At 45.4% G+C, this 13,902-nt stretch overlaps 1 protein-coding gene across 5 annotated transcripts in view; it reads right to left on the reverse strand.

Annotated features, from left to right (window-relative positions):
• Window positions 1–13,902, reverse strand: part of OSBPL1A (oxysterol binding protein like 1A) — a 546,359-nt gene that overhangs the window by 125,850 nt on the left and 406,607 nt on the right. For all 5 annotated transcript variants that reach the window (XM_029591150.1, XM_029591146.1, XM_029591149.1 and 2 more), the window contains one exon: window positions 1,927–2,083. In XM_029591150.1, the coding sequence (XP_029447010.1) occupies window positions 1,927–2,083 (157 nt within the window). The remainder of the gene's footprint in view (window positions 1–1,926; window positions 2,084–13,902) is intronic.

Here is a 13,902-nt window from a genome sequence, read left to right on the forward strand (position 1 = left end):
GCTAACATTTCAGGCAGATCACCCCATCTAATTGTTCTTTTACTGTGATAAACACCATAATGCATTTTTTCTCTACTTCTCAAATGTATTTTAATACTTTTGTGTTGTCTTAAATCAGGAAGCTAAACAAGTTATATACCAATATAATGAATCCCTGCCCCAAAAAGCCAGTGGCTACCTGAGCAAATGGAAGCTAAAGTGTCTGTCCACAGTCACAGTGAGCTCGTGCGACATTAGCAGGATTTGAAGCTTAAGTCTCTTGGGTCCTGGCCCAATATTTTAAGCGTTAAGTTAGTCCCTCTATACATTTAATTATTTGACTTATATTCCACCTTTCAGGCGCTTCAAAGCAGATTACGTTCACGTGCTGTAGGTATGCAAGTTACATATTAAAGAGTTTACTAAAATATGTTCCATTCTTTCCCCGTATTTCTAGCTTCTGAGGCTCCACTGCAATGTCCGATCAGAAAGCATTTAACTTGACATCTCAGAGGCTGCCCTTCACTTAGCCCCCTCCCACCACAGGCCAATAGCAGCAAGAAGCAATTAAAAACGTGCATTAATAAAAACAATTTTCTATTTTTTTTTAAGGTATTGATGCCATGCCCTTCCTCCCACTCTCCACAAGCAGGGTTTTCTAGGCCATACATTTTGACAACTACGTGGAACTGCTGCTTTAAGATGGTAGCTGGTTAAGATACAGTATATTACATAACATTATGGAGTTACTTTGACCCTCTGTACTTTATACTATATACCTTCAAAAATAAACAGTTAAAAAAAAAAAGCACACACCACACAGTGCAGGAGCCTCTGAATAGTGTGCAAACTGTTTACAGCCACAGGCCCCTCTCTACAGTTCTGCTTCTGAAGACTCTGGAGATGCTCCTTCACACCCGAGGGAACAAAGGGAAAACTGCCTCAAGCAGCAAGACGTTCTGTGAGCCCGTCAGTCACAGGCCCCTCGTCACACTGCATTACCCAGTTTCTGCATTTCTAAACTATCCCCCCCTACAGAATGTCCTGTCCTAAACAAGGCACATGTCAAGGCTGGTAAAATGCAGCACATTTGCAAATTCTCATCTCAGATCTTCAACACGAGGCAGCACATTTCCAAGCTCCAACTTAAGACAGTGAAGCCATGACTGCGAGCCTTCCTTTATTTGTTTGCATCTGTCATTATCACAAGGCTTGAGAATTGCTTATAACCATTTTGCCTTGAAAGTGGCAAAAGAAAATTAGTTTTAGAACACACACTAAGGTTAGGATACGAATTAAAATTAACACATACGCACATTAAACTGCCCCTGTAGCTTGCAATGAAATTGGAGAACAGTGGTGTCTATTACACCTCATTAGCTTGGAGTACATTATTCACCTTATTTCATTACTTTTCTGGCGACGAAAAATTGAGAACAATTACTCAGTTTAAGGTAAGTGAATCATTAAAAAAAAAAAAGAAGAAGATGGTGGTGGTCAAAAACTGAAGTACAAAGTTAATTTCTCCCTTGTTTAAAGCAGAGACCTTTGTTGTGACCTCACACTGGCAACAGAACCATTTAATCCTATAAACGATACCCATAAAGAGATCGAGTGACGGGAAGCGGAAAAGTTACAGGAGGCACAAGTCATAAAAAATGTACACAAACATTTACAATTTAAAACTAACATTTCCACAAACGACAGCACACTAACAAGAACAGATAAAGAATGCTAGAAACATTATATAGTACTATAACATGGATATACAAAAAAGGTTTTCTATGGCAGCCTTTATTTGATTTGCAGATGCCAAGAAAAAAAAAAAAAAAAAAAGAGGGCAGGAATGCACTCCTGCAGACTTCGCCAAAACTTCCTTGCTCATAGCCTCAAGTATTACTGCATCATTTTATGTGATAGCGCACCTTCAAGAAAATGTCATCCTACCTGTGCTTTTTGATGCCATTAAATGTAGAACTCCCAACTCCATGCTGCTTTTCCTCAGACATGCTGGAGGATTTTGTGTTCAAATTCACACTCTCCTCTTCCAGGGAAAAACTCGCTACAGTTTCAAATCCACTCATTGAGTGCTCCGAGTCAGAATCTGCAACAGAAGCATGACAAGGAATCATGCACTAGTACTGGACTTTACTGTAACAACTGACACCTTCCCCTCTGTTCCAAACTCTGAAACTGGAGAAGGCTACTCCGCTCTGTTGACAGTTCCCATCTAGTAACAAGCCTACTTCACCCAGGCTTCAGAGACACCGATACTTAAAAAGCAAACAAACTCCTCACCAGTTGGGCAAACTGCCTTAATGTTGATACTATTAGAGAAATACACAAACTATATAAAAAAATTGTACAGCATTTCATACTTGTGTCTATGCGTGTGTATGCGCGCATGTCTATGCATGTGTGTGTTCCTGCCATAATTGTGTAAAAATCACCTTCCCCTTTCCCTTCTGGAGCCCCTTTATGAAAAGTATAAACTTGTGTTAATGTAGTAAAGCAGAATTGCTTACTTGTAATACGTGTTCTAGAACAGCAGGATGGTAGTTCTCACACACAAGTGATCTCATCAGATGGAGCCTGGCACAGAAAACTTGTCAAAGTTCTAGAAACTTTGACTGGCACACTGAGCATGCCCAGCATGCCACTATCCATGCGTGGTCCCTCTTCAGTCTTGTAACATAGAATTATGATAAAATAAAACAATCATAGGAGAAACCCAACCCCGCAGGGTGGTGGGAGGGTTTTGTGAGGACTAACATCCTTCTGTCCTAGGAGATCACCTGTTACAGGTAAGCAACTCTGCTTTCTCCTAGGACAAACAGGATGGTAGTCCTCATACATGGGTGACTATGTAGCTACAGGCTGTTCCTGAACTTTAGTAAACCCACAGGCACCTAAACCTGGAGCCAATGGTCACAATTTTGGTGCTGTGGAGAACAGAGGGAGACAGCCTGAACCCGAAAAAACGTCCCTAGGCAGGAAGAGTTGGGTTTTACACTGAAAGATTCCGAAGGACAGACTGGCGGAAACTGTCATGTCAGCCATCCCTATCCAAACAGTAATGGGCAAGGAATGTGTGGAGAGAACTCTACGTCACAGCCTTGCAGATTGTTGCCATGGAGACCACTCGCAAGTAGGCCACTGAAGCCACCATGGCTCAGAGTGAGCCTTGACGTGGCCTCCAAGCTGAAGGCCTGCCTGCGCATAGCAGAAGGAAATACAATCTGCCAGCCAGTTTGACAGTGTTTGCTGGTAACTGCAATTCCCAATCTATTCCTGTCAAAAGAAATGAAGAGCTGTGTGGACTGTCTGTGGCCTGCTGTCCACTTGAGGTAGAAAGCTAAGGTCCTCTGCAATCCAAGCTGTGCAGAGTCCATTTGCCCTGGTACGAATGAGGCTTGGCAAAAAAGATGGGCAAAACAATTGACTGGTTAAGATGAAAATCAGTCACCACCTTAGGCGGGAACTCTAAGGGTGAGTATGGAGGACCACCCTATCATAAAAGAACTTCGTGTAGGGCTGATACGTCACCAACACCTGAAGCTTGCTTACCCTGTGTGCCTAAGTGACCACAATTAAGATGACCACCTTCCAGGTCAGGTATTTCAGATCACAGGAGCATAGTGGCTTGAAAGGGTCTCACATGAGCCAAGCCAACACCACATGAGGTCCCAGGACACAAAAGGAGACCGCAGGGAAGGCTTCAGCTGAAGCAGGCCTCACATGAACTGGCCCTCTATGGGCTTCATGGAGACAGGCAAACTGTCAACACTTTGGTAATAGGCCCCGATGGCACTCAGGTGTACTCTGATCAAGTGGGTCTTCAGACCAGTATCCGAAAGGTGCAGCAAGTAGTCAAGCAACCTCTGAGTGGGGCAAGAAAACGTATCAAAGCCATGACTCACACCAGTAGGAAAACCTCTTCCACTTCAGGTTATAAGACTTCCTGGTGGAATGCTTCCTGGAAGCTACAAGGACCCGAGACATGTCAGAGATCAAAACTAGCCTTTCAACATCCAGGCTACTCACAGACACTGCCTTTAGGTTCGCAATGCACAGCCTGCACTGATCAAGGAGGTCCCCAGACCGATCAGTTCTCTGAACCATACCTGTCTGACAACGAGGGGCAATGAGAATCATGGTTCCCTCCCCCCCCCAATATCCTGCCAGAACTTCAGGAGAGTCTTCATAACCAGGCGAAGCAGGAAGATACACATACAGAAAGCCATCACCCCAATGGTGGGAAAAGTTGTCAGAGGCTGGCTGTCTCCCCAGTACAGGGAGCAGAAGTGGCTCACCTTGTTGCAGGGATAAGTGAAGAGATCCACGTCAGGGATCCCCCAAATGTGGAAGATGTGATCCACCACTGCTTGATCCAGGGACTACTCGTGGGGTTGGAATGCTTGACTCAGCTGGTCTGCCACCACATTCTGTGTCCCGGCCAGGTAGATTGCCTGGAGCAGTATACCCTGGAACTGAGCCCAGAATCAAATCTGAACAGCCTCCTGACACAGAAGGAACAATCCCATACCTCCCTGCTTCTTATGTACCACATCGCCACTTGGATGTCTGTCTGTACCAGGACCACCTGGTTGGACAAGAGATCCCGAATGCCCAGAACACATACCTGATCGTTCGAAGCTCCAGGAAGCTTATGTCATTGGGCTTCCTGAGCGGATCAAAGACCTTGCATGTGGAGGCCGTCCACATGCGCACCCCAACCCAAGGTGAAAGCATTTGTGGTAAGTACAATCTGGGTCGGGGGGGGGGGGGGTGGCTGAAAAGGAACCACCTGCTCCAGATTGGGCAGACTCTCCAACTAAGAAAAGAGGTCTGGAGAGGCGGCGTGATGCAAATGCATACATTGAGGTCCTGGGTGGTCTGCTGCCACTAAGACCACAGGGTCCACTGAGCCCTCCACATATGCAAGCGAGCCCAGGGAGTAACATGAACAAATGCGGCCATGTGACCCAGCAAGCAAAGCAGAAGCCAGACACCTGTCACCTGCCAAAGACAATAGAGGAAGCGCCCGATCATGAAGAAGAAAGGCCAGGGCCTCTGACGCGTTCAAGCTGGCACCACTAAAGTCCAGCTGAGGCGATGGGGTGAGATGGGACTCCAGCACCTTAATGGTCAAGCATAGGGAACAAAGCACCCCCATCCTGGGTGGTACTCTTGACCAGCTAATCATCCAAGTAGGGAAACACATGCACCCCCAGCTAGCAGATGTGCACATCTAACATTCAGAAAGAAACTGAAAACCTGGCTGTTCGCAGAAGCCTACCGTTGAAGGAACATCTTCAACCATCACTGACTCTCACCCTTCCACCTCTTCCTAATCCCTCCCCCCTCCTCATTTCTCTCTCCCCCCCTACTCACCTCCCCTCCTTCTCCCACTGGACATACCATGTTAATCGCCTAGGATAAATCTCTGTTTATGTATCACTAACATATTGTTTTTGTTGATTATATTTATCACTCCAGTTATAGTTTAAAATCTGTCCTGTCTTCCATCTCCCATGTTTTACGCTCCCTGTTTAATGTAACTTTACTTTCTACCTAGATGTTAATTGGTTTCCCCTCTGTTGTATTGTAAACCGGTACGATAAGACCTGGTCTTGAGTATCGGTATAGTAAAAGAAGTTAAATAAATAAATAAATCCACTACTGCCAAGCATTTGACGACCTGTGAGGCTGAAGCAAGGCCGAATGGCAATACCTTATACTGGAAGTGGCTGTCACCCACAAGGAATCTTAGATACTTCCTGTGGGCGTATGCGTCTTAGGTCGAGGGAGCAAAAGCCAGTCCCCTCTTTGCAGGAGGGGAAGTGTCCCCAGTGAGACCATCTTGAACTTTTCTCTTCACACTTGTTCAAACCCTTAGATCCAAGATAGGGTGGAGCGCCCCCCCCCCCCCCCCGTTCTCTTCGGAATCAGGAAATATTAGGAGTAGAGCCCCTGCCTCTGCTGATGCAGAGGTACAGATTCTACTGCTCTGGCCATTACAAGGGCAGAGCGCTCCGCCCAGAGAATTTCCTGATGCAGGGACTGGCCCCACGATGGGCAAGGGGGAAGAGTCTGCGGGGACACCCAAGAAGTTCAACTGATACCCTCAACAAATGGACAGGACCCACTGGTCTGAGGTTATCTGTGACCAGCAGTCCACAAAGGATCATAGCTGACCTCCAACTGGAGGCCCCAATGCAGAGAGAGTATGGTCGCAGGGTTTATGCTCTCACAGCCAGGCAAAACCCTGTAGTGGGGCTCTGCTGGGGCACCGGCTGAGGCCTGGATGTCTGCTGCTGCCTAAAGCAGCCCTTAGAACCTACTCGTAGCATACGGGCATGCCAGGCCTGAGGATAATATTTCCTTTGGCGATAAAAGGACTTCCTGCCACCCTGAAGTGAGGATTTCTTGGCAGAGGATGGTGGGTCTGATGTACTGGATGGGTCTCATGGTGATCCTTCAACTGAGCCACAGCATCCCTCACTTTCTCCAAACAGATTCTTGCCAGTCCAGGCCAGGCCTGCGAGCTTCTTGGACTTCTGGACGGACATCCGAGGCTCAAAACCACAGTTCTACGGGCACTGATGCCTGCCACCACACCCTAGCTGCTGTCTCAAACACATCATGGGTGGAATGCGCCTTGTGTCTGCCACACTTCAAAGCCTTGCTGGGTGACTGCCAAGGCGGCTTCCTGCTGCTGCTGGGGGAGGTGCTCCATCAACTCCAGAACCTGCTTCCAGAGGTTTCAATTCTATTGGGTCATGTACAGCCGGTAGGAAGCAATCCGGGCAATCAGCATAGCACCCTGGTACATCTTCCTATCTAAGGCATCCAATACCCTATGATCCCAACCCGGAGGAACAGGAACGTGGATGCGGGAACACATGGGCCTTTTTGGGGGCAGACTCCACCACCACCACTGATGTGGGGAGCTGACACTGCTCAAAACCCAAGACCTGCTGCATTAAGTAGACAGCATCTGCCTTCCAGTTTACCGGAGAGAGAGAGATGGGGTGTTCCCAAATTCGGAGTAACTCAAAGATATCATGGATGGGAACAGATACTACCTCCTTTGGGGCATCAAACTGGACAGCTTCCAGCATCTTGTGACATCCTCCTCCGTCAGGAGCTGGAAAGGAATGGTCTCCGCCTTGGCCCGCAAAGGTTAGATCCTCCAGCAGGGAATGGTACCTCTCCAGTTAGATCCTCCAGAGGGGACAGGTCAGAGGAAAGATCTCGTGTCATCAGAAGATGACTGAGGTACAATGCCCCCGGGGGATCCTTGTGGAGGGCTCCCACCCAAGCCTCTGTTTTAGCACTAAAGGCACAGAGGGGATCAGACCAGGCAACATTGGGTGCGGTACCAAGGGCCCCCAACAGTGCCCGAGCCTGCAACACATCATCCTCTGAGGAACCCACAATAGGCATCACTTCAGAGGAAGGAGGTCCCAGTAGCCGCTGGGGTATCAAGAGATCCCCGGGCACCGGTAGTTGCTATGTGGGTAAGATGGCCAGGACGTCGAGGTGCTCCAGTTGTGATGCTAATATCGCAGGAGTGGGCTCAGACACTGGAGGAGCCACCAGTGAAGATGGTGGCTCAATACCCTGAAGGGCTCGGAGCACTGCCCATTGCACCCTGTGCTCCTCTTGAAAATCCAAAGACAGGAGGGGGGAAGAGGAGTCACCAGAACTCCCTCAGAGCCCTGAGAAAGCTCTGTGCCCAGCACAGATATCAGTGGGGGAACACCTGGGACTCCTGGGTTTGATAGAGGTCAATGCTTCCTCTCCGTGGGTTCGCTTCGGGGGCATCACAGCGGTCACTGGTGCCGACCTGAGCCTAGTCCATGCAATGACAGAGTGACAACATTTCTGAGATTTCCCTCGATGCTTGGCCCGGTTTTGCCCCGGTGCCATGGATGGAGATGATCCGGACATCCTGGACTGTAACACCACTGATGACTGCCTATCTCTGGCCCTTCTCTCGAGAGGAGGCCCCTGCAGAGGAGTGGACAACGATGGATCTAAATCCATCTGCACCCCACAGCCCTTGATGTATCCGATTGCCAGAGTCAAAGAACCAGACTTTTTGGACCCGAAAAGCTTCTCCATCTTATCTAAACAGGCCTGATGACCCTTGGGGGGGTCATTGATCAAAAAGATGACACCCCCAGGCAGAGTAAACAGACCTCGTGCAGATCCATAATGGACATGGTCCGCAGACACTGGGGGTTATTGGCAAAACCCCGATATCATAAAAAAACTGGCGAGTAGTCGATGACTGGCAGCCACTGAAGAGAGACACTGCTGGGAATAGACCACAAAGAATGAGAAAAACTTACAATGCCACCCTATAGAGGCACCGGAGAAGAGGGACCCAGCACAGACAAGTCAATAGAACGACTGGGAAGAAAACTTTGAAGAGAGCAGAGCTTCACAACCGCAAGGCAAAAGCTGCACAGAAAAGAGAGTGAAGAGGAACCCTGCATGGATGCGTGGATAGTGGCATGCTGGGCATGCTCAGTGTGCCGGGCAAAGTTTCTAGAAACTATCAAAAAGGTTTTCTGTACCAAGCTCCATCTGATGTCACCCATGTGTGTAAGGACTACCATCCTGCTCATCCTAGGAGAAATACACTTAATTTTACATTGAATATGGACTTTCATAATACATTAATGCCACCCACTGAGTCATATCGCTGTTTTCTGCATTTTCGCTGTCTCTTAAACAAGCCCGCATCTATTCACAGCAAAACAGCTTTCACAACTGTTATCCTTCCATACCAAATTCAGACTTCTCAATATATTTTTTATACCCAGTAAGTTTCCTCCTGCTCCTCTGTACTTCCACCTCAAAATCAGAACTAGTCTATTGGGCTATTCTGCCACAAGCATTCTTTACCACTACCCAGATTCTCCCCTTCCTGCCTCCCGTTTCTATATATACTTTCCACTCATTCTGGTCATCTCAAGCAGCCCTCAACCAAAGATCACAAACTGCAGCTCTGGAACTCAGCTAATGCAGGGCCAGATACACTAAAACATTTCTTCCACTTTGTCTCTATGAGAAAAATGATTAGTACATCTGGCGCACACCCCCAGGTCTGGCCTCTGTGTTACTGTTACCTGGGCTCAGATTCCCTCCCCCCTTGAGCACTGTGAACTCTCTCTCTCTCTGCAGTATCCCCAGATCTGGCTGGTGCAGGGCAGGCTGAAGATGACTTGACCAAGAAATCAAAACCTGGTCCTGTGCACGGTTGTGCGTAGTACTCCCACTGAGCCCCATTTCAGGGGCGCTCAAACCAGTTCTTGGCCCTCTTCCCCAGCCAGTTGGTTTTTAAGGATATCCCTAATATGAATAAAATGTTTGCATACACAGGCGGTAATGCATTCAAATAATGCATATTCATTAGAGAAATCCTAAAAACCTGACTGCCTGGTGTGGCCCCAAGGATCGGTTCAAATACCCCTGCCCTACCTAATTCCATTTAAAAACATAAGATTTGATACTATGCATTCATTTGTACCAACATGACCTTGTCTTTTCTAGATCTTTAGCTTGTGCAAATATACAAAAGAAAACAAAAGGACGAGGGAATTTGAGGCTAACTCATGCAGGCAACCATGGATATTTATAATTTGGATTATGTAGTGACTGCTAAAACTTAAATGTGGGTAAAAGGGACATAAAATATAATTAGTGACTCAGTCAAGCATGCAGAGAAGACATGGCTCAATAGGACCACAGGGTACAATTAATGCTGTGATAGAAGGGGTTTTTTTTTTGTTTTTGTTTTAAGCTTTTTAAAAAGAATTCTTCCCCTGCAGTTGCTTCTCTATTACTTATCTCCCTATTTAGAAAGAACAATTTTCAGTTTAAAAATCTTTTGCTACTATATTCCAAGGGCTTTTACTCTGCCATTGCTAAGAATCAGCAATTTTTGTTCCCTTCTACAATAGGCCCCTAGGAAACGAGGAGGGAAGAGTGTTGATTAAGGAGCAGAGTAAGAATAGTTCCAGTCTGTTCCCTGTAGTGTTGGCCTTATATGCTGTGACCAGAGAAAGTATAGAACAGCACCAGAATCTAGTCCATACTATTAACCCTTCTGTATCCTATAATTTTAATTATTAGCACTATTATATAATTTTTCTTCTTGCTTTTCCCTCTTTTTAACCACTTTCTGTACTATTTTGGCAACATGTACACAATTTTAACATGACAAATTTTACAGAATCTAAACCTGAGAAAAGCACCAGTGGTGCTTCTCATGCGACCTCCTTCCCCCACTGTGCTTTTCCCATTCCATGACAGTTGCAGATGAGGTACAGCAGAAGAGGATGGGAAGGGGTGAGGATCTGCTGTGACTGAACCCTGCAGGCAGCTGTAAAAAGTTGGGCTACCTTGGGGACGGGACACTGGATGGATGCCCTAATTTCCACTGCCCCATCCCTCCCCAAAGATGCCCCTGCATGTATGAGTACTGACACCTTGTTTTCTAGAAAAAAATGTACTGCTTTATTCCTATAAAAAATTAAAATCAATTCCAATAAACTGCAATGGGAATCATGAGTCATGTTTGCATCAACTTTTATTTTATTTTCCGCACATTCGATTAATTTCCAATTGCCATGCACATTTAACATGGTATAGCGCAAAAAAAAAACAAACCAAAGCTGGCATGTCTGTGAAAGACAGAAAACAAGTATGGAAATGACAACCAATTGGTGGGATGGAAGGAAGCAAAGATAAGTGGTCAGGAATCCTGACTGGTACCCTACTTGTCATAATGCTTCTATATGACTTGCAAAATGATAGCAGAAGGACCATACGGCCTATCCTGACTGCCCATTGACACAACCTCTTCCCACTCTGCTCAGAGATATCCTGTGCTTGTCACTGCTTTCCTGAATTCAAAGGCTGTCCCTTGTCTCCACCACCCTCCAACTTGCAGGCAGTTTCATCATCCACCATCCTTTCTGTAAAAATTCTTCCTTCGATTACCCTTCAAGTCTTCCCCCTCGCTCCAGAGTCTTTGTTCTAGTAAAGAGACCCACTTCCTGTGCAAACCTTTGAGGCATATAAAGGTCTGTCATATCTCCCCTATTTTGTCACTCATCCAGGGTAACAGCAAATGCAAACATGGTGGAAGACCAGACCATCAATATCTCGTCAGTAAGGAGGAATGGTCAGATCTGAGGTGTCCAAACTTTCAACACATTTTTATTAAACTGAAGATTTGTCAACAGTAGGACTTACCCATTAGGCTTATGCAGACAACAATTTTTGGTCCCAGTTTCTTCTACTGAAGAAACATTGTAAACATGAAGCAACCTTTCACACTCAATTTGCAGCATGAGTAAGTGTGAATCATTTGAAATTAAATGTAAACAAAACTGAAGGTCTTTATTGTGCAAGATAACTTCCTGGCACATGGGAAGGAGAGTTTCTTTTTGAAGGTGTTCCAATTTAGACTGTAAAGCAAAAGCGTAACTTGGGGGTGATTTTAGATTCTTCAGTGTCTTATTCTGCATATTAGAAATGTAGTCAGGGGATCATATTTTAAATTAAGAATGCTTCAGGAGGTGAAGCCATTCTGGTTTCAGATGGATTTTAAAAACTATCATCCATGCATTAGTTATTTCTACAGTGGACTATTGTAATGGTCTTTATATCGGGTTGCCATATTCAACCTTGCAAACAATGCAGAACTCTGCAGCTCGCCTGATAACAGGCAAGGCTCATTGGGATCACATCACACTGGTGCTGAGGGATTTGCACTGGTTAGCAGTCCAAGTATACAAATATATTTAAAATGTTGTTACTGGTATATAAGGCTTTAAGAGGTTCTCATACCAACTTGTATTTCATCTGCTCTAATTCTTTACCAACCATGTCATTTGTTTAGATCAGAGTCATGGTTTCTATTGGAAATTCCTTCACTTAAGGAAGTTAGATTGAAGGGAACTAAGGCTCAACTATTTTGCACTATAAGCCCAGTTTGGTGGAATGCCCTTCCTTTAGAACTTCAGGCTGAAGATATTAAGATTTTGTAAATTAAAGGCCTATGATTTTCTCTTGCATATGAGGGTAATAATTAAGTCCATTTACCAGCTATTTATGCTGTTCAGTAGTAGTAAATGTTTTATTGGTTTATGTATTTTAAAAATGTTAGTCTTGTGATATGATGTATATTATATAAGAACATAAGATATGCTATACTGGGTCAGACCAAAGGTCCATCAAGCCCAATATATCCTGTTTCCAACAGTGGCCAAAGTCATTAAATACATCTCAAGCTACTACTGCAGAAGAGGACTGGAAGTGTGCAAATCTCTCAACCCTTTAAGTGAAAAGCAACTTAATGGTAGCTGAAGAGGATTGGTAAGTATAGCTTTGGGAAATCTTAGGACTTAAAAGTTGAGAGAAGTGAAATAGTGGGATATATTCTTTAGGGTTTGTGTGAGATAATAAGCAAGCCAAAGGGAGTTAATTCTAGTGTCCGTCTTTCCCTACCACTCACCCCTAGCTCAACCCTTGATTTTTAGGCAAGCAACATTCATTAAAAATCACTCTTATTTAAATCATACTATTGCAACAAGCCCTTATTGAGAGTTTAATCGTCTCCTTGTAGGTCACTAGCACATTAATTAGTGAAGACACCTATAAATTTAAAGTACTCTAATTCCAACTCTGTTAGCAACCTAAACTTAACTAGGAACTCAACAAAATTAAGCTGAAGGAAGCAGTCCAGGAGCAAGAGTGGGGCTTTCCAGTCTTTTGCAGCAAGTGTCACATGTATGATTTTTTTGCCCCCTGGTGAGATATCATGCGTGTGCACCCAGTGCAAAGAGCTCCTGGCTCTGAGAATGACTCTTGGAGGAGCTGAGGCAGACAGAGGTAGATTGATGAGACCTTCAGGGACATAATAGCCAAGTCCCAAATCCAGCCTGGCAGCCCCAGTGCTGCCTTGGATCAGAAAGGCCTCCTGGTTGGAGAGCATCACCCTGGTGTAGCAGGAAGTGATGCTGTAGCAAGGACCTGCTCTCCAGGTGATGCGTTGTCCTCTCATACTGAGGACAAGTCTCCCAGGGATACTGCCCAGGAAAGAAGGGTTAGACTGGCCATCATAGTTGGTGATTCTATTATCAGAAAGAGATAGCCTGGTGCGAATGTGGCAGACTTCACACATCACTTAGATAGGATTATAGTCAGTGCTGGGGAGGAGCTGCTGTCATGGTACATGTGGGCACCAACGACACAGGAAAATGGAGGAGGGAGGTTCTAGAAGCCAAATTTAGGATGTTAGGTAGAAAGCTGAAATCCAGAACCTCCAGGGTGGCATTCTCTGAAACGCTCCCTGTTCCACGTGCAGGTTTCTGAGGCAGGCAGGCAGGCTTCAGAGTCTCAAAGTGTGAATGAGAGAATGGTGCTGGGAAAAGGGATTCAATTTTGTAAAAAACTGGACAACCTTTTGGGGAAAGGTGAGACTTTTCTGAAAGGATGGGCTCCACCTTAACCAGAGTGGAAGTAGGCTGCTGACATTAACTTTTTAAAAGGAGATGGAGCAGCTTTTAAGCTAGAACAAGGGGGAAGGCAGACAGTCACTCTGCAATGCATGGTTCGGAGGAACATACCTTTGAAGGATACTAATGAAACAGGGGAGTTAGGGCATCAAACAAAGGTTCCAAGAAAAGCAAAAGTAGTCCATGTGCCTATAAGTAAAGAATCACCTGAGCTAAAGAATTCCAAATTATCCCTATCAACAGAAAAACAGGTTAATACAAACAAAAATGCACTTTGAAATGTCTGTATGCCAATGCCAGAAGTCTAAGAAGTAAGATGGGAGAGTTAGAGTGTATAGCAATGAATGATAAGCTAGACAATCAGCATCTCAGAGACCTGGTG

The sequence above is a fragment of the Rhinatrema bivittatum genome, chromosome 2 (assembly GCF_901001135.1).
Source record: "Rhinatrema bivittatum chromosome 2, aRhiBiv1.1, whole genome shotgun sequence".
Taxonomy (NCBI): Eukaryota; Metazoa; Chordata; class Amphibia; order Gymnophiona; family Rhinatrematidae; genus Rhinatrema; species Rhinatrema bivittatum.